This window comes from Panthera onca, chromosome B1 (assembly GCF_046562875.1).
Source record: "Panthera onca isolate mPanOnc1 chromosome B1, mPanOnc1 haplotype 2, whole genome shotgun sequence".
Taxonomy (NCBI): domain Eukaryota; kingdom Metazoa; phylum Chordata; class Mammalia; order Carnivora; family Felidae; genus Panthera; species Panthera onca.
This window is the reverse complement of record NC_138342.1, coordinates 60,527,071-60,548,462: the sequence shown is the minus strand read 5'-3', so window position 1 is coordinate 60,548,462 and position 21,392 is coordinate 60,527,071. Positions and strand designations below refer to the sequence as shown.

Here is a 21,392-nt window from a genome sequence, read left to right as displayed (position 1 = left end):
AACTGGGTTTAGGGGAACATTTAGGAGGTGTTGCTAACATTGCCGGGCGATCACATGAAAAGGAACCGTGTTTTTAATTACCCCCCTGCTCCCATTGATTCTTATGCACATTAAAGTCTCAGAACCACCGAAGTACAGAATCAAGTCAGTCAGACTTACGGAATGCCAAAAGCTGATCCGAAAAAAGTCAACTCGCAAGTAACAGATTCTAGAAGACCTTAGACTTTATGGCTGGGCCCTACTCTTCAAACCTACCAACATCCAAAAGGAATCCCGTTGTATAAAATGTGGTCACTGAAAGACTTCAAGCAAGACAGGTGACTTCTAAGAGAATGCCCTGTCGTGTCTCTAAATCAAGATCACATTTATTTTTGTGACGGGAACAGCCCCTGTTGTCCGTGTGGGTTACCCACACCTAATTATAGCAGCATCCACATTGCTGGCGATAGCAGATACGGTCTCCTGCACAGGGGATTATCTCGTGGCAGAACAGCTTTGAGCCAATTTAAACACAGCAAACCCGACTTACCTCGTTCTTCAATCATCACTAATTAAAGCCACCCTTCTGCAAGAGGCAGGCAGGGCTCTTGCTTCCTTTTAAAGTTGCAAACAGGCCCTGAGATCAAGAGTGCTCAGAGATGGTTTCTGTTTATGAACATGTAACGTGGATGCAACCGCACGGGCGTTTAGAAGAAGCACAACTGAAACCGCCAAGTGGAACACGGAAGTCTGTACATCGGCGTGTAATTGGAAAACGGAGCTGCTGTGTCATCTTCCCCCCTCTCCTCTCCCCTCTCCTTTGAATCCCTGCCTACCCAACGGGACTGTTGGCCGCTACCGTTCTACCGAGCACCTAAGTAGTAAGCGCTGCGTTAACAACCATTACAGTGACAGGACGTCGTCCTTCCATCGTGCTCACCTTGAACCCGGTGCTGAAGGTTTCTCTCTGGTACAATTTAATCCTCATACCAATTCCGAGCTAGGTATTAGGTATTAGTAGTAGTTAGGTAGTTGTATTACCTAACCTGAGTTAGGTATTAGTACTATAATACTGATATAAATATAACTATATACAGTTATAGAACACAAAACTGATCACAAAGTGCATAATACATTTGCCCTAGAACACATGTTCTTAACCACCCTGCTGCACGGTCTTTGCAGGTGCCGTACGTTCATCACTCCATTTCATCTTCAAAAGAACCTTGAAAGAAGGGTGTTACCCACTCGATGTTTGCAGATGAAGAAATTCAGGATCAGGGAGGTTATCATTTGTCCAAGGCCACTTAAATAGTAAGTAAAAGGGTCAGTGCTGAACTTGACCGCAAAGCCCACGTTCCTCCCTCCGCATGATGCCACTGCAAGCTAAAATGCGGGGTTGGTAATAGAGGAGAGCCCTGGAAGGTTCAGGGCAGCTCATTTTTACGTCGCTTCCAAAAGTGGCTTAGATTACAGAAAGAGATGGTTCCCTAGGCGGGGGGTATTGTGACAAAACTAGAGGTCATGGGTCCCTGAAGAACAGGAGTGTGGAAAGAGATGGTTGAATTTACCAACGCCTTCAGAGAGAATTAAGATTTAGGAAAAGGGGCAACTACTGAGCCAGCACTGGCAGAGCTGACAGGACGTGTCCCTCGTCTGGTTGTGAGGCTGCCCTTTGAAGCAGACACTTCTTTTGCATTTGCAGGGACACTGGCTGAGCCAGGGTGATAGCCCGTGGTCACACGCCAGCAACTAATGGTTCCCTCAAGGGCTGTGATTTCAGTCACTTTCTGCCCAAGCCAAGTGAGCTGAAAGACCACAGAAAACAGACCACTTGTCATGTTCGATTTCTCAGAAATCGGGGATGATAGAAATGGAATAAACTTCCAGCCAAGGAAAAACCCGCCCTTAGGTATACACACACACATGCATGCACACAGGCAGGCCCCCATGCACACACGCACACGTACGTACACACACACATTTGTCGATTTAGCCAAATGTATTTTTGATGAATGATCAGTGGGGCTTTCCAAGAATCTGGCAAAACAACACTTGAAGCGCTTTTAGCCCAGCCTTAAGATGCACGAGGGCTCTTTAACCTCCTTATGTTATCGTTTTGCCAAAATAATTAACAGAGCAGCAGAAAGGGGTTTTCCTTAGGGGGTTTCTAAAGAGGGGTCTGATCACTTTACCCATCCTTAAATGTGTAGTCCCAAAGATAAATAACAACCTCAAACCTATACCACTGGGGCCTTTCTACATTTAAGACGGAGGGCCTACACGGGGAGGGAAGCCATGACGAATTCAGTGTAATCATTCACTGAGTTCACCTCGTGTTGAGAATGCCCAGAGAAGATACACTTTAAATTTTTAAAATAAAACGTGATGCAATTTTAATCAGCACTCATTAGAACCAATTTTTATGACCTGCTAGCAAAATATTCCAAACACAGTACATTCTGCGATGGGAGCACTGTGTCTCATCACTGATGGGACCCCAGTGCTAGAAGGGTAACTGGCACACCGCTAATGCTCACGAACTAGAATGCACCTGTACTGCTGAGAGCCCTTCCCGCTTCCCGCTGACAACTTTGATGATGATGGTGATGATGATGGCAGTGCTAGGTACCTGGGAGGCAAGGTCCATTAATTTTCCCAACAATGCTACCAAGTAGTTAATACCGTGGCCCTTATTTTTATGGGGGAGGGAGAAGTGAGGGCTCATGAAGCTCCGTGACATTTTCAGGTCACACCAGAGCCTGCTCAGAAGTGGCAGAGTGTGGATTCAAACCGAGGTCTCCCTGCTTCTGGAGTCTGAATTTTTTTTTTAAGGTTATTTATTGATTTTGAGAGAGAGAGAGAGAGACAGAGGACATGAGTGGGGAAGGGGCAGAGAGAGAGAAAGAGAGAGATTCCCAAGCAGGCTGCACACTGTCAGCACAGAGGCCGATGTGGGGCTCGAACCCATGAACTGTGAAATCATGACCTGAGCCGAGGTCAAGAGTCAGACCCCTAACCAACTGAGCCACCCAGGAGCCCCTGGAGTCTAATTTTTAATCATGGTTCTAGACTGCCTGTCTGTAGTCAGTGGTTTGAGACAGTAATCTTGAATTCTCGCCTGGAGTCAAGATGAAGAGTCCTTAGATTCTTTCAAGATCCTTTTTGGCAAGTGCATGGCGAGAGGAGAGTGTTTTATTTCACTCCACATTCCAGTGGACGTCACACTTTTTGTGACACAGCCCTTAAGAAACTCACCACTGTGACAACAGAATGGTTCTCAAATTTACCGGTAAGTTCCTTTTCTGCCTCCTCCACCCCAACACGGAGAAACTGGCTACAAAGAGGGAATGAGGTCCCCAGACTAGTTCATAAAAGCCAACTTACCTCAGAATTAAAATGGTGTATCTGCAGTGATAAACTAGTAAGGAAACCAGCTGGAAAAGAGTACCATTTAGGAAGATATAATTCATAAAATTAAGTTTTCTGGTCAAGGAAATACAAACTTAATGGAGAAAAAGATTTTTTAAACTACGAAGGAGACAAAGATGCTTTTATAAAGGCTTTTAGACACAGGTGACGCTGGCCCTTTAATTCCAATTTCTCTTTGAAACCTGGCTTTCCTGTGCTTTGTACCTTAGATACAGGTGATAGTACCAGGCGCTCTCATATTTAACACCATCGTTTGATTCATCCTGTGCACAATTTAGAACAAAAGATGGAGGGAGATAGCAGGGCAAGAGAAGCGGAAGGGCACCTGGGTGGCTCAGTCGGTTAAGTGTCCTGAGTTTGGCTCAGGTCACGATCTCAGTTTGTGAGTTTGAGCCCCACACTGGGCTCTGTGCTGACTGCGTGGAGCCTGCTTGGGATGCCGTCTCCCTCTCTCTCTCTCTCTCTCTGCCCCCCCCCCCCCCCCCCCCCCCCCCCCGTGCTCTCTCTTTCTCTCTCAAAAATGAATAAATTAACATTTAAAAAAAAAAGGGAAAGAGGCGGGAGAGTTGGTGAGTGTTGGTTTGGGCTGGGGTGGCCAGGGGAAATGAGACAGGGCAGCCACGGAGACGTGTGAAGTGTGATAGAGATGATAAATGAAGTCCGTGAGATCCATGGAGGCAAGCAGGCCAGGAGGGAAGCACCGGATGTGCACCTCTTGAGGAAGAAGCGCAGCTGAGGAGAAGAAAAACCAGTGAGGAGTGTACATGTGTGTGCACGGCAGTGCCTGAGTGACTAGGTATTCTTTTTTATTTTTTTTTAAATTTTTTAACATTTGTTTATTATTGAGAGACAGAGAGAGACAGAGCATGAGCATGGGAGGGGCAGAGAGAGGGGGAGACACAGGATCCGAAGCAGGCTCCAGGCTCTGAGCTGTCAGCACAGAGCCTGACGCGGGGCGCGAACTCACAAACTGCGAGATCGTGACCCGAGCCGAAGTCGGACGCTCAACAGTGCGTCTAGACAGTGATTAACAGCCAGGACAAAAGCAATGAGGCACTTAGATAGTAAAGAACAAGGGCACCAAACTGGAAAGGAAGCCTTCTGGAAGATGTGATGTGAAAGCTTTGCGTGAGAGGCAGCTAGAAGAAAAGCCTTCAGGGAGGGGGACCAGCCAGAGCCAAGGGCCTGGAGAGAAAAAGAGCCTGGCATAGTCTATAAGAATTGGGCAGACAGCCAGCGAGCGCACCTGTGGCTCTGTGGTTAGGAGGGAGACGTGTGATGAGCGAGAAGAGGTAAGGCAGGCCCCGCGAATGACCTTGAAGGTCAAGCTGAAGGGTTAGAACTGAACTCTCAGGGCAGGGGGAAGCCACTGGGGGCTTTTAAGGGAGGGAGCACCAGAGCCACCATAAAGATGGCTCCAGCTGTTGAGAAGAGAATGGGTTGGAGGTCAGAGAGGGGCTGTTCTCACCATGGCCGCACATGCCCTTCTGTCCCTTATCGGAGGCACCGCACAGACTGGCACGGCGAATAAGACTGCTGCTTGCCATGAGGCATGTTTTCGCCGTGAGGACCCTCGGTGTAAGTCACGTGGTTTTGAGCCGTTGGGATTTCACAAAGCAGGAGACAACAAAAGTGGGCGCTCATAGTCTACTGCAAGTTTCTATTTGACTAGGGCAAGTAAAACCTCAGCTACCATCTGTGACCACCTTCATTTCATAAAAGAGGAGATATTTCGAAACCAAAGATAGAAGGGCATAATCTCAGAGGGGAAAACCCCATTTTGTAGAGAATACACTACACGTTCCGTGTATTTTCAACATTTTTGCTTTAGAACCCGTGAAAACCTCCTTATCGACCGGGTACACAGCCACACATCAGTGTTCCGTACGTCGGTATTCAGGAACCACTGAGCTCACGCCTCTACCCACTTCACAAGTGAGGAACCTGAGGTCCAGGAAGCAGGTGGCCTTCTCAGGGTAAAGGGGGTAGTTAAGGGCAGAGGGCCAAGGCTTCAGCCTCCTGACTACAGGTTCATTCTTGTCCCGTTACGTCATCGTGCCGCGTATTTATTCTGCTTATTTATTCTGCTTTGCCAACATTCAGATACTGTACCATCTATTCCGGTCCAATGTGTAGTGTACCAGCCGTTTTTACTTCCCTGCCAGGATTTCCAAGAACTAAGTACGTATCAGGAAACAAGCACTCAGCAATCCAGCTCTAATGGAATCCTTCTCTTCATAAAGAAGAAAGTGTGGTGCGTCTCACCTGATCTTCAGATACGCTGCGACTCCGAACACCAACAATACGACGGCAATGACAGTCACCGTAATGGCGGCGATGCTGCCTGTGGAGGAGGAGAGGCACAGAGAGAGATGAAGGAAGGGTATTCGTTTCAGATCAGTCTGCACAGAAGTCAGAGCTAGCATGAAACCCAGGATCTTAATTCTGTCACCAAAATGCTTCTCATTCTAGGAGAGATTTGTTAAATGACCAACAGTATTAAGACCTTTTGGCTGGTCCGGAGTTCCAGAAACAAGCCAACAGTAACATTTTTTGCTTTAAGGATGACACAACCTGTTGCTGTTGCTATTGGTGTTTGCGGGGATTTTCGGGGACTCTTGTCTCAAATCTCCTGACACCCTGTTTCCTTCTTCTATAGGCTCGGGCTCCTCTTTCTATCCCTTGTGAAATCTTGGGAGGCTTAGGATGTTTTATTCAAGGGTCACTACAAAGTAATGTGGTTGGTTTTTAAATAAACCAGACCCACACAGCCGGATCAGTAGTGTCTACTTCAAAAGGATCACCTTGGTAGGAGAAGCGCTCATTTTAACGATGCCATCAGATCATGTTTTAAAACTCCTTCTTGGAAAGTGTGTCGAACTTTCATCCTTGAAAGGTGAATTCGGTTTTGTGGAGAGTAAAGTCAAGTTTGGTGTAAAAATAAGGTCAAGTCTGATAGGTAACACCACTTTCTGTGTATAGAAATAACCAGGTGTAATTATAAAGTAACATGAACGTTTCATTGTGTAGTTTGAAATCTGGCTCCAAAGGCAACTATTAATGAGCAGCTAAAAAGCCCTTTGAGCACGTAGCCTTATGAGAATAGCCACACTGCTTCCAAGTATTACGACTTTGGAGCACAATGCTCTTTTTGTGTGAGCTTTGGATTGTGATGTATATACTTCAGTTTTGTTTCACCTGGGAAATGCCAAGAATCAATTGGGCTCTTGTCCCCTAATAATTAAAGTGACTTTTTTTCGATGCTAAAGCTGGTGCTAGGGACCCCATCAGTCCACTGAGAAACTATTTACCACTGCAACCAACGCACGGGGCCCTTCGTCACACTGGAAAGAGCATCAGGGATCTGGAGTCCGAATATGTAGATCCAAGCGTGGCTCCATCGCGGTTAGCTGCGTATGTAGCACGGGTTATTTAGGTAACACCGACTTGGCATGCCCGTCACCTGCAGCAACCGAGAGAGAAGAGCTGCTCCACCCCCCACACAACTTGAGGAGGGATGAAATGAGGAGCCATGCGCGGCAAGCCCAAGTCTTATCCAAAGCGTACCGTCCTGCACCGGTGCCCATCTGTTGTGTACTGGACCTCAAAGGTGATGGATCTGCCCCACGCTTTTGGAGATTTACCGTTTGTAGGTTATTTTGCCATTTCTCCTTTTATTCCTTTCCCTCTCTTATGAATGCCTTTTGTATATTGTTCTTATTAGACCTTTCCACCAAAGGAATTAGAGCAGAGCTAAGAGGCAAATCAGTCTACTTACTTATTAACTCTTTACTAACTCCCCAAAAGCTCCGGGTGAAAGAAGGCTACATCAAACATCCACGCGCTGCTGGTTATGTCTCTCAAAGGGAGCCAAGGAGGTCCGCTGCTAACCCTGAGGCTAAGACCAGAGCTTGACGTGTCTACACAGACTGACCACATTCCACCGTTTCAGAGTTGCCACACGTGTGGACGCTCACATGCCTACCTCCTTGCTCCTGGAATCCTTCAGAGCCAGCTTAGTACAATTTATCAGGTTAATCCTTTTCCCCTTGTTACTACTGTGAAGATAGAATTGTGGCACGGAATGGTCCAATGTACACATCGGATCAAGTAGAGAGAGTTCAAGGTCAGATCCCCTTATGGAAAACTTCCACTCCTCCTCTGAAAGGCTGCACTTGGCTTTGTGGCCTCCAAACTGTGCTGAAATTAGAACAATTCAAAGTTCATGGAAGCCTCTTAACAGCTCTTTTAAAAGAGCTTGTGAAATGAGGATTATGACTGCAAGGTAAGGTGCTGGGGGCCTTTCAAGACTCACAGAGATACAGTGGTTGCAATTAGGAGCAGTTGAAACACTGACCTTTAAATTTAATTTGCCCCTTTCAAAAAAATGGGAAAAGAGACAAAATAGAGTTGATTTCTTTCTGAGTCGCCTCTTTCTTGCTCCCGCAGAGTTTAATGCAGGAAACTGTAGGTTTGACCTTTTTCAAAGTTTCTTTCCTAACCTTAGGCAGTTGGATCTCCTCCAAATCCGTGATTTACTGGATATATTTATGTATCGCCTCTCTCCAGAGATAAATCAGGCAGTTCCCCAAGTCAAGTGCCGTTCTCAAAAAAATGGCAAGCGATAGAGTGACCCGCTGCCCCTCTAAGTGGCTGCTGGCCGTCTAGCTCTCGATGAAGCCCCGATCCTCAAATGGGGCTCTCAAGGTCATCCTACCTTGTTCACAAGAGGGCAGCCCCTGCAACCAGAGCTGGGATTAGCAGGTGATATTCCCCCTGCTGGGCTCTTGAGGGCAGCTGGGCAAAAGGGCCCTTCTGAGGGTTGGTCCTGCTCCACATGAGGTAGAATAGGTCGTACTTAAATATCTGGACCACTTATGAACTATTCCGCCACCCGCTGGCTCTCCTCACAGGGTGCCAGCCAAGGGAGCAAGGGTCCTCTGGAAGTCGATCTCTATCAGGCCCCAAGCCTAGGAGGTCTTGTGTGGCAAGCCTGCTCTGCCCCCCACAGCAGCTACCTTCAGAAGCAGCAGGGGGGTGGGGGGGGGGAACCTCATCCTGGGAAGTTCCGCACCTCGGGGCATCATGGTTCCAGCATAATGGGTTGCTGAGCCAACATTAGCATAACTTTTATGGTAACTGAAAAGGCTTGATTTCCTCCTGGTGAAAACAAATGTCACTTCCCCCAGAGTTCTGTTTAAATTAAACTGGAATTTCCCTTCTCCTCCTACTTACTCTTTTTTCAAGGAGGGGCAGGGAGAGAGAAAAGGAGGAAGGTGTGGCCGGCCAGGGAAGGTTTTGCCCCGTGAGGAAGGTATGGACACTTGTGGGCAGGGTGCTGTGAGTGGGGGATGGGGAAGAGGCTGGCATTTCACTTCCTCCTTACTGGGGTTTGCCAGTTACTGACTGGGTGTGACTCATGCTGAAAAGCCCTGGAGCCAGAAGGAATTAGAATTGGAGGAAACTTATCTGTATATTTTACAAGCTGAGACGCAAGAATATTCCACTGTGCTAGCACATTCCACTGTGCCAACATGTTCGGCCTGACTGGAGGGTTGCTGAAGATCCACGCAAAGCCTCCTTGAAAACTGGGCCTCTCTGGAGGCTGGGATTTCTCAGGGTGCCATTTTGCCACTTTCACAACTCAGAACAAAAATAAACAAGCTAAAGGACAACCATAGTTGTCTCTGCACGCGGGTACTTTGGGCCAGTACGTGCCCAGAGCCTTACGGCCATCAGGTCACTGAAGTCTCTTTAGGAGATGAGTGGAATTATCCCCACTTTATGGATGAGAAAGTTAGGGCTCAGGGAAATGAAGAGCTTGGTTCAGATCTTACAGTCTGATAAATGGTTACGCTAACATCTGAACCCGGACTATTTCATCGCACGCTTTGTATTTGTAATCACTAATACACACGTTACGTCCACTGGCCCTTCTCTTAGCTTGGCCAGCTCCTTCTCTTTCCTCATGACCTAACTAAATAACCCTTCCGAGCGGCTTTCTTGACACCCCCACACCAATTACCATGTTACTGTGGGTTCTCAACTCTTCGTGTCTGCTTCTTTCAAATGCTGTGTGTTGCGTTTATAAGCTTCCCCAGGCAGGTTCTAACCATATTCATCTCTTCCTCTTCTTCCTGCCCTCTCAACCCCAGATGCAGTCTCTAGTCCATAGTGGGTACTTGACTCATTTATTTAATGCTGAATGACAAAATGTAATGTTGGCAAAAAAAGAGAGAGAGAGAACTGGCAGTTTTGGAGCCCCATCACTGTGCTGAGAAAGTTCCCAAGCAGCAGGTTTTCCGTCTACCCATCTTGGAATCCCCTGCCCCAGGTCTTACCTGATTATCTACACGAATGACTCTATAGCCATGGTCCAACCCCTGCATCATGAGCTTGTGAGTGTCCATGGAGGACAGAGCTGGAGGAGTTATTTGGGGAACAGCCATCCAAACAGAGTCAGATGACATCCTTGAAGTAGGCAGAGCAAACTCCCAGAAGGCCATGCTCCTGGTCAGACCTGGCACTCCAGGAGGCAGGCTGTTCCGGAGGTCATCACTTGCCCTGCTTTGAGTCTGTTCTGTGCCCTGTGCTGTCCTGTTATAAACTATGGCATCATTTTAAGGGGTCTTTCTTCTCACACCTGATACTCATGCAACAGGCATGTCCCTTTCTTGATCACACTCCTACTGGTCCTTCACGGACATGGAAGTCTTCATACTCCAAAGGGACTCCGCTCCTATCCCAACTAACCCCTCGCCCCACTTGACCTGAAGAGGCCCGCCTGTCTTAAATGTTCCTCTGGGGACTTTTCTTGTTGAAGGATTTTCTCTTTTCCCCACTTTAAACATGGAAGAAATGTTTCATATGAAATATTCAGCAGGATACTTGTCAATCCTATGGAGGATGGGAATATTAGGATATGGCAGGGCAAACCCGAACAACCTCTCGAAGAGCCTTCCCAGGCTCTTTAAAGGAGCTGCCATCGCTCTGAGAGCACAGGAGGTGACAATGGGCAGTTCCTGGGTGACGAAGGTGAGCTGTCCACAGGCGACTCCTGAACAATGTTTTCCTTGGAAATGCAACAACCGGCTTATTTAGAATGCACTCGTAAGTATTTTGACCAACTTCCTGGGTATGTGTGTGCACGTCTGATCTATTTTGAGAAGTCTGTAACAGACCTTTGGCTGTTTTTAAATATTCTTGCTCTTCTCTTTCCTTTTCCTGGTCCAGAGGGTAGGTAAGACATGGAGAAGAGGAGCAGGTGACCACTTCAGAGTGTGGCGGCCTCTCCAGTCAGGGTCACCAGAGGAAAGGAACATCTTTTCTCAAAGGAATTCTTCCTCTATAAACGCAGGTGTCTGCGCATGTGCTGGAGGAGGGGCGTGGGTAGTGAGTGGGGGAGAGGCTGCAGTGCAAGACCTCCGTGTGTGCCCGATTATACTAGAAAAAGTTCCTCCAGCAATAGTCTCCTATCACACCTCTATCCTCCCAACAACAACGATAACAGTAATAAACAACGCTAAAAATGATCGCGACTGACACTGTCTTGTTATTGGCTCTGGGCCGGGCACTGTTCTATGAGCTTCACTTACTCGAATTCATGTCATTCTCGTGAGAACTTCGTAAGGCAGGTGCTCTCATTATTTTCTTCTTACAGATGGGGAAACCAAGGCACAGAGAAACTAAGGGCGGGGAGGCGCAGAGCTGATCATTAAAATTGCTGGGACCCCAGCACAGGTTGCGGAGTCCATGTTGCTTGGGGCTGGGCTCTCCTGACACCCCGGGCTGCAGCAGTTAAGTGTGAGTCCACCTGGGGGTTAACTGGTGCCCCTGGCACCTCCTCTGCCCGCTGTCGCTGTCCGGGAACCAGGTCCTAACTCACGGCTGTGTGGCGTTTTGCGTCCTCCCGTAGGTACTGGTGAAGTTGGTCAAAGCTCTACAATTCAGAATACTTGTAGGCAGGACTAGTTAGAAGCAGACAGTAGTCACAGAACAGCGACCTAATAAGGCCATGTCCTTGGTTTCCAGCATGTGTCGGGGTCCAGAAGAATCGCCGAGATCACTGCCCAGTGCTATTCACTGCAGCATACCAAGTCACCAAGGGTAGCTGGCAACTGCAATTCACGCTGGTGTGTGTGTGTGTGTGTGTGTGTGTGTGTGTGTGTGGGCGCGCCTGTGTGTGTAGGATGTGCTATGGGGAAGAGAAGGGAAAAAGAAAATCTCAGTTTTTGGATACTCTCACCCCAGTGGGTCCTAATTTTACCATTACTGAAGGTCACTTGGACTTCGGACCTTGAGTCCTGCTTGGATTTCACTTCTGTTTTTTTCCCTCGTTCACTCTGTCCCACAACAAGGGAAGCTAAGCTTATCTCACTCTGATCCCAAATCAATCCCATGAGTTTCTCCTGAATGAGCTGCATGGGTTCCTCTGAGCTAAGGCAGTTGCCGGGTGTGGAGAAGCAACAGGCAAGGCTGTGAGGTTTCACTTCCCAGTTGCAGAGACATGTGTCAGGCTCGGGAACCACACTGGGAAGCGTAGGATTGGATGGATAGGCAGGTAGGTAGTTATGGGGGGAGGTGTATGGTACCGAACTCTGTATTTCTGTCTCTAACTTGGGGACGTCTATAAAAATTGGAACCTTGGGGAGACACGGGAATGAGGCTGTTCTTTGAAGGATGGACAGGACTCGAATAGACAGCGATGAAGGTTTGAGTCTGGGGCCAGGTAGAGGGAGAATAGACACCTAACATTTCTAGGCTGAACATTTAGCACTGAGTCTGGAGACAGAAGCACCTCAACTGGTGTCCTTAAGTAAAAAATGGCATATTCCTTGTCTTGTCCATTTCATAGGAATATTGAGATGGGGGTGCTTTGTAAATCAGCACAAATGAAGGGGACTGTTGTGATCTTTGCAGAGCCCAGCCCCTTGACTTTAGGGTTCAGGAGTCCTAAGTACTGAGGGATTCACTGAGTAACTTACCCAAGGTCACCCAATTTACAGTGGTGACAAAACCAAAGTCACACTCTACGTAAAAGGATATAATGGAAATTAATAGGGATCATGAAATGGTTGGTATTTGGGACCAAATCATGGAGTATTCTCAAAGTCAGACATGGTATTTGGGGACACCGTGACAATATGGGGAATGGGGACCATGGAAGCGTTTTGGGCAGAGGGATGATTTGCAATAACCTTCTCAAAAATCCAGTCTTCTCTTAGAACTCATCCCCAATGACGTCTGTTCATCTTGAGCCCTCTTTTTCTAGATATTTGCCCTTTTACTTAGCATGGCACCTTTTTTTAAAGTTTATTTATTTATTTTGAGAGAAAGAGAGAGCACAAGTGGGGGAGGAACAGAGAGAGAGGGAGAGAGAGAGAATCCCAAGCAAGCTCCACACTGTCAGTGCAGAGCCCAATGCGGGGCTCGAACCCACAAACCGTGAGATCATGACCTGAACCGAAATCAAGAGTTGGACGCTTCACCGACTGAGCCACCCAAGTGCCCCAGCATGGCACCATTTAATAAACTTATTCTAGTATATAGCTAATACTGACACGTGTGGTTACGGGTAGTTATGCACACACACACAAGATAAAGACGAGATATGGTATTATACTAATGGTTTTATGTGAGCACGTTCTTTCTGCTCTCTCTAGACTGAAAATCCCTTAAAGCCAGAGATACCAAATACATTTCTTTATTTGTCTAGGCCCAAAGTAAGAAATTCATAAAATATACAATTGCTTCTGAAAAGCGTAGCTGTTTTTAAAATTGGACTTTATTAGCAGCTATGATGCAAATATGGAGCTCCCTTATAAGGCATACAGCTTGCACATGAATATGCTACAGAACTGTTTTTAATTAGCAAAACCTAAATTTGCCTCCGTAAGTTAGTCCTGCTCCCCCATGCCCCATGCCCCCAAACCTTTAAGTCATTAAATTATTGCTTACTCATTTCTTCAGAATGGCAGGAGGTAAACTTTATCAAATTTAGTCAAATATGACCGCAACTGGCATCTTTTATTTCACATTTCTACTCTTATTTAAATGATAGTTAATGAGCAGAATTGCTTAATGGGCAGATGTGGGATTCAAATTTCGGGGCAGAATCCCGAATATCTTTTTCTTCTTCTGGTAATCAGAAGACCTGGTTTGGGGCCTGGTTCCACTTTCATCTAAATATTTTACCTACGTGGGTAGCATATAGAGATGTATACTGGAAATACTAATCTCTTCAAAGATGTATATTGGAAATGTCAGTATCAGGCAAATGCTTATTTCCTCTTCCTCAGTTCCCTTTCATGTGAGCACATCAGCTGTACTTCAAGGATGCAGGGAGCACAGGTTTGCAATGAATACAAGTGGGCACGGTCCCTGGTTATCATGGTTTTAAGGTTTTGTCATTTCGGGGCACCAGGGTGGCTCCGTTGGTGAAGTGTCTGACTCTTGATTTTGTCTCAGGTCATGATCTCACGGTTCGTGAGTTCAAGCCCTGCACTGGGCTCCGTGCTGACTGGGCAGAGCCTGCTTGGGATTCTCTCTCCCTCTCTCTCTGCCCCTCCCCTGCTTGTGCTCTCTAAACAAACAAGCAAACAAACAACATGTAAAAATTCTCCATTTCATTTAACATTGACAGTCTTTCCCAACGCAAATGAAGCCTCTTTCCCACGAGGAATTTCTTCGGGCTATGTGTTCAGATCCCCTGATCCCAACTCTTCTTCGACACTTGTAATGTGAACTAGCTTGGGTTTCTACAAACAGCAAACAGTGCTCCCCAGCCCCTTTGTCCATGGCCAGTTTTGCAGCCTCCAGTCAACGTCAGGGGGCGTTCCTCTCACTCGGCACTCCCTAGACTAAAGGAGCCCTGGGGAATGAGAACGCCCTCCTGAAACGTGGGTGAGCCCTCCGTCTGAACTCTATTACAGAGTCTCCTCCAGGACTGCTCTGAGTTCAGTCTTGGCGCGGCAACCGTTCTCAGGGGACATCTGTAGTATTATGCTAAGAACAGTAATAACAACAGAAAAGAAAGCAAAGTCATAGCTGCCATCATTTACCGTGGCTACCCTGTGCCAGGCCCTGAGCTGGGCACAGCGGGGGAGTATCTCCACTTTGGTGGTTAGGAACTGGAGGCTCCAAAAGAAGTTACCAAAAACCTGCTCCACTGGTTAGTGGGAAGGAACGGGATTCAAGCTTTAAAGCTGCATCCCCCAAACCTATGCTCTTCTAGTTTGTCATCAGGAGACCCGGCATACAGACCTGCCTTACAGATGCACCCACGAGCTGAGTAACCATGGGCAAGCCACTTTACCCCTCCCTGTCTGTGTTCATGACCTCATTTGTGTCTCTGTCTCTACTTGTAAACTGAGGATTCTTTCAATCATTCACACAGCTGCTGTTTATTGTTTACGATGTGTCAAACTTTGATGAAACACACCCTGCCTCTCAGCGCCTCTCTACAAATTAAATCGTTCATTTCAAATGCTTTGTCCATCACGAAGTGCAACACAAAGGTCTCACGGGCTCTGGGCACCTTCTACCCATAAAACTCTAAAAAGCCAGTAAGGAGCTTTGGTTCCATAGGAGATGTGAGCCAACCTGGGTATTTTAGAAATGACCACAGATCTCAAGTTCAGGTTTTGCTTCCAGTGAGGTCATGACCAAAGGAATAATGCAATTTTACCATTCAACGGAAATTCTAAGAAGGTTCACTGAATCTAACCTCTTCATTTTACAGAACGGAAGGTGATAGAAATTAAGGGATTTGGTCGAGATCAGACTCCATCAGTTGCAGAGCTGGGACGAGATACCTTTTGATTTCTGGTTTGCATTCTTTTAAATTCTCTAATTCTGGGACTCATCCCAAGTGAAGCCTTCAAGGACTGATAGCTGAGACAACAGATAGGGATAAGATCCTGGCCTCTACTTCACAGCCATGTTTCCAAAAATCATATGGAGTCATGAATTCAACATGCTGTTTTATTCTTTTCTCAAATTCAGATGAAGACAAAAACCAGTCTTTATTAGGACAAAAAGGGTTCTCCACCTTGCATGCTATCCACCCAGAGTAGGGACCACACTCTGGGAACATAGCTCCCAGGAACATCAGTTTCTCAAAGGGGTTGGGAGAGGAGATGCTGGGCTGGGGGGGTGAGGCACCGGCCCTCAGGGCCCCGAAAGAGGCCAAAAAGAACAGAGGGCAGAGAGCTGGGGCCAGCAGCGTCTGCCCTGTCAACTCCTGTCCCTGCCCCTGGGAATGCAGCAGCTTTATGAATACTGCTTCTTAGTGAAGGCCTAAGTTGGTAGAAATGTGACGTAGGAGTGACAACTGTCTCACCCTGCCTCACCCACTCCCAGGAGCAGTGCAGACACGAGGGAGGACTTCACTTCTGGGTCCATCAAGCTAAGCCCTGTGTCTGCCCCTTCACATGCGCTATGCCAGTTTCTGCCCTTCTCAGCTCTCTCCTGCAGGACAAATTTGCAGTGCCTGGCTTTATAGCCTAGCATAATTAGTTTTAAATTACTTTATACAAGGTATATAATTCAGCCTAGACTGAATTATAACTTCTTTACAAAAATGTTTTTTAATGTTTATTTATTTTTAAGGAGTGGGGGGAGAGGCAGAGAGAGAGGGAGACATAGAATCCGAAGCAGGCTCTAGGCTCTGAGCTGTCAGCACAGAGCCCCATGCGAGGCTTGAACTCATAAACTGGGAGATCGTGACCTGAGCTGGAGTCGGACGCTTAACCCAGGCACCCCTGGACTGAGTTATAACTTCTAATGAGCTAAGAGAACTACAACTTGCCATGGGGTGAGGAGGGGGGGATTTCAGCTCAGATTCCTGGGGCAGAGGGAAGGCGGGCAGGGTCGGAGAACAGAGAATCCCCTCTATGGTTTGCCCGGATGAAGGAGAATTTTCTTTCCTCTTCTGAAAATTCTGATCTCTAAGTGTGAGCGGGTCAGCTGTGTCATGTCAGGTCACCTAATTCCTTGACTGGGGGACAGATATTTCTATTCAGGAGTCAAGTCAGAAAGAGGAAAAGAAATCCCTAAATCACTCTGCTACCTGAGTATCCTTAATGCAATTCGCATTGAAATTATGGAAAAGAATTCCCTGGGGTTCTTTCAGGTGGGAACAACTAACTCCATGGCAGTGGGGAGGAGGAGGAGTGTGGGGGCTGAGAAGTCAGCCTTTTGTGGCCCCTGACTTTCAACAGTAAGGGACCAGGTTGAGAATCTCAACTTGGAAGTCATCCCTTTGTGAATTCCACGGAGGGGGTGAATAATGGATGGCACTGCTTGCTTAAAAGCTGTCACTGATCTCCATGGACTCCATGGACGGGGAGGTTTTTGTTATTGTTCCTTCAGTATTTCAATGAGGACAACGAGGCATGACCATGGATAAATCAATTCTGGGTAAAATAAACCAGAAAAGTTGGCCCAGGCTCTTTTTGAGACTCACCCAGTCTGCAAGGCAAGGCTCAGGGTCCTTTGGGGTTCACCAGCCTTAGCACGTGAAACCTTCCACACTGGTGTTCCCTTGAGAACATAAGCAAGAAGGAAGGGAGGAACCTCTCAGAGCCCGAGATAGAGACTTGACCCTATTTGCCAAGCGGTGTGCAAATGTATGACTTTTATCATGGAATATGGGTGGAGAGCAGAGAGTTTCAGGACACCTGTTCCAATACTTACCTTGGCCAATGGCAGTGACACTAGTGTAATTAATGCAGCCCAAGGACTCAGGGATCTCTGCAGAACCATTAATTAATTTAGCCTTGCCTCCATGTATTTAGTCACCTCCATGTATTTAGAACCCGCAGCAGGTTCTGTGCTGACAGCTCAGAGCCTGGAGCCTGCTTCAAATTCTGTGTCTCCTCCTCTCTCTGCCCCTCCCCTGCTTGTGCTCTGTCTCTCTCTCTCAAAAATATATAAACATTAAAAAAATAAAGGAAAATAATTTCTAAACTTTGATGCCAGTAAAGAGGAGTGAAACCCTAGCTCCTAACTGGCCACACTCAGGGGCCAGTGGGTCCTTGGCAAAATCCTAGCTCGGCTTTTGTATCCCCGTCTCCCCACAAGATTTCTTTTCTCCCCACTAGAAATCTCCAGTTGTTGGAGATTTCTTTACCCTTTCCCTCTGCGTTTCCCAAGTTCCACAAAAGAGTTACTATTTCAAATGTGAACCTTTTTATTTCTCCTTTACACGCTCTTCTGATTATCCTTTTCTGTACTGTGTTACAGATGGGTACTTAAATGGATCCTTATTACCTAATATTTACAGTAATAATCCTTTTGGGAGTCTTAAAGTGTTTTACAAACATTCCATTTTTTTCAAGTTGAGAAAATCAAAGTCGAGAAGAGTCAGACTCTTGTTGGTATCCACACAGAGAGCTCGAAACCCACTGTAATAATAATAATAGCTAACATTTACTTGGTGTGAACTGTGCAAAAGACACTTTATATATACTTGTCTCAGTTAATGCTAATAAGCACCCTATAAGGCAAGTACTGCAATTCTGTTGTCCTTGTTTCATAGATGAGCAAAACGTGATACTCAACGACAAACAAACTTGTGCCCGTCTCCTCTCCAACGAGTGGCGTCGGTGGAATCTGAACCAGGCAGTCTCGTGCCAAAGTTTGTAATTCTTACCCCTCTTAGAGCCTGTCTTTAAAGTGACCCCACAATTTCTCCAAACAGAAATACGGCAAAGTGTTTTTGATGGCCCACCTCCATGGACTCACTGAGATTTTATGATTTTAACCTAAATTCACCTTCAGTTTTGAGATTGTGGTTCCCCCCGCCCAAAGGTTGGGAGTCTGATGATAAAAGGAAGGTACCGTGACCTAAGATGCTGGTTCTTACTGGCCAATATTTTCCTTTCGTACGACCGGAGAAACAAGGCATGCTGAGGGCAATATCAATTAAGCATCCAGCATGCATTCTAGAACACGCTGGGGTGGGATTTCTACATTCTTATCTGATAAAGATGATGGATTGGTGCTGATCCGTTTTCACTTTCCTGTTATTATTTTATGATGAAAAAGACATGATCTTTGCAGTGCAAAGATTACGGTAAAGGGTCTGGATATAGAACTGGTTCTATTCCAACCAGTTTCCCCAGTGAGACAGTAAGCCACAGATTCATTAATGATATCAGCTGTGCTTATAAGCTAAATCCCACTCTCTCAGTGAAGCATTTCCAGAATCACTTTAGTCATATACGACTGGTGAAATTATTTGAAACAGAAAGTAAGAAAGTGTTCCATGGAGACAGAAACTCTCCAAATGTAATGAAAGGTGATGCTAAGACTATTAAAATACGGGATGGAGTTGCACCCCTACCAGGTAACAACATAAATGGTAACTAGCTGGTTTCATTACCTTGACATGTATTTTTTAAAGGATATTTTGGAAATATCTCAAAACCAGATTAAGGTTTAGGTAGTAAAAGTAAACCAAAGGAGAAATAAAAGTCATAGAGACAAGACTGCAGAATAATTTTTACCTAAAATGAAATCTGATCTTTGGAGTTCCTTTGGGCAATTTACTTGGAGTTAACAAACTTTGAGGTTTAGCCTAAGCTTCAAAAATTAGGCACAAAATAAAAAAAAATAAATGTGAGTGAGGGTTTTACAGCAATCCATAATCTCATCAGCTCTGAAGTCCATCGGAACCAAAGGCAGGAGGCAGTCAGCAGGTTAGGAAGGAGGTGTGGTGGGAAGGGGCAGTGGGAACCCACAGTGGCAGCACAGAGCCCTTTAGGTCGTCTATAATGATCGCAATGTATTACAGGGGTATCTGTGTGCATGGGTGTTATGAACTAAATGTTTATGCCCAACCCCCAACTCATATGTTGAAATCCTACCCCCAGTATGATAGTATCTGGAGGTGGGGCCTTTGGGAAGTGACTAGGTCATGAGGTGGAGCCCTCATGAACGGGATTAGTGCCCTTATAAAAGAGTCCCCAGAGAGCTCCTATGCCCCTTCTGCCACGTGAGGACACAGTGAGAAGATAGCCATGTGTGAACCAAGAAGTAGGAGGTCTCATCAGACACTGAATCTGCAGGTGATTTGATTCTGGATATCCCAGCCTCCAGAACGGTGAGAAATAAATTGTTTAAGCCACCCAGCCTGTGGTATTTTTGTCGTACTAGCTTGAACTGATTAAGACAGTACGTGAAAGTGTTTTTCTTCATCCTCAATCCAAAGGTCAAGGTTTACGAGGCTAAGAAAACACGTGGACTTATTATGTGAAATTTGATATTTAGTCATTAAACTATACACTGTCGGGTGCTAGGAATTTCTTTGTGAGCCCAAACAGACAAGGCCCCACCCATAGTTACCTGGAAATGCAGGGTAAACGATGAACAAAGAGCCACAAGCATAAATGTGAAGAAGAGATACAACTGAACTGTGACAGTGTAACTGAAGACCAGAGCTAGACTGGGGGGCCCAAGAGAGACTTCCTGAACAGGTGATCTGAGCTGCTGAGACCCCAGGAATGAGTTAGAATTAACTGGTGAAGGGATGTGTTTTGGGTTCCCAGGAGAAGGTGTGTCAAGAGGGAGATCAGCATGTTCATGAAACGGACAGACGTCAGTGTGGGAGGGGCAGAGAGCAAGGAGTAGGGGGTGGGATGAGGCAGGGATGGCAGGGCTCTGTGGCCTTATGGATTCCATCCTAAGGGCAGTGGGATGTCCCAGAGGGGCTGGGATGCGGGGAGGAGCAAGGAGTGTGTGACCTGATCAGATCTGTGTGTGATCCTCACTCTGGCTGCTCTTTGGTGAATGGGCAGGATGGGGAGATGGGTGCAGGGGAGCACAAAGAGGGGCCATGGCGGTGGAATTATGGGAGCTCGGACATGAGAGCAAGAATGAAGTGAAGCGGATGCATTTGGCAGCTACGAAGATTTAGAAATCAACAGGGTTCGGTACTGAGAGGACACAGGGAGCAAAGAAGAACAACCTGAAAAGATGGTGGCACCTGTTATGGAAAGAGGCCAGGCTTGGGCATGCACAAGGATAGGATGTCTGTACCACTGAGCCTGAGACGGATATAATACACTTCAGGATTATCACTTCCTGACACATTGTGGGCATTCCAAAAGGATGTGATCGGCAAATTTGACATTCGTTTAGATGATGCTCTCACTATGTGTTCTTATTAAATCACCATTTTCTCCCTTTAACATATTTTTAATCATCTAAATATGATGGTAATTAACTTACTACAACACACATTTTTTATTCCTAAAAGTTTTCCATGTGTCCTTTAAAAAATATTCTTCCATAATTCGCCTATTTTTGAATGATATGGAAAATTTTAACACTTCAGTGTGACTGTCAACTATTCAAGATTACATAGACCTTGCAAAATAGTGATATTTTGGTTAAATAAGTAAGTAAATAAATATATTCTTCCATCTTTTTAAGGACTTAATTCTTTCTCAAATCTATACTCATCGTTATGAGTTAATCATGGAGTAAGGAGCTGTCGTGTAGAGCTAAAAGTCCCCTGCAGGTATGGATGTAGAGATGTCTAGATGCCCATGCCTGCCAAGTGCCCTTTATTTAAGGGTATTTATTAGCACAGTTTGTACTGAATAAAGACGGGGGTTCAGACAAGCAATTTAAAGTTCGAAGGCCTGCGGCACCTGGGTGGCTCAGTCGGTTAAGCTCCTGACTCTTGATTTAGGCTCAGGTCATGATCTCGTGGTTCATGAGCTCTAGCCCCGCGGCAGGCTCTGTGCCGACAGCGTGGAGCTTGCTTGGGATTCTTTGTCTCCCTCTCCCTCTCTGCCCTTCTCCTGCTCACTCTCTCTCTCTCTCTCAAAATAAATAAATGAACATTAAAAAAAAAAATAAAGTTCAAAGGCCTTCATCGATTTTCACAATATGTCCTCTTTGTAACGGGAAGTATAAGATAGCATAAAGAAGGCCAGTGGACGCTTGGATTTTATAGACAAAAGAGAATATCC

General features: G+C 46.2%; 1 protein-coding gene across 1 annotated transcript in view; it reads right to left on the bottom strand.

Annotated features, from left to right (window-relative positions):
• PARM1 (prostate androgen-regulated mucin-like protein 1) overlaps window positions 1–21,392 on the bottom strand; it is a 109,673-nt gene that overhangs the window by 11,931 nt on the left and 76,350 nt on the right. Inside the window, exon 3 of the mRNA XM_060654857.3 lies at window positions 5,677–5,755. Coding sequence (XP_060510840.1) covers window positions 5,677–5,755 — 79 coding nt within the window. The remainder of the gene's footprint in view (window positions 1–5,676; window positions 5,756–21,392) is intronic.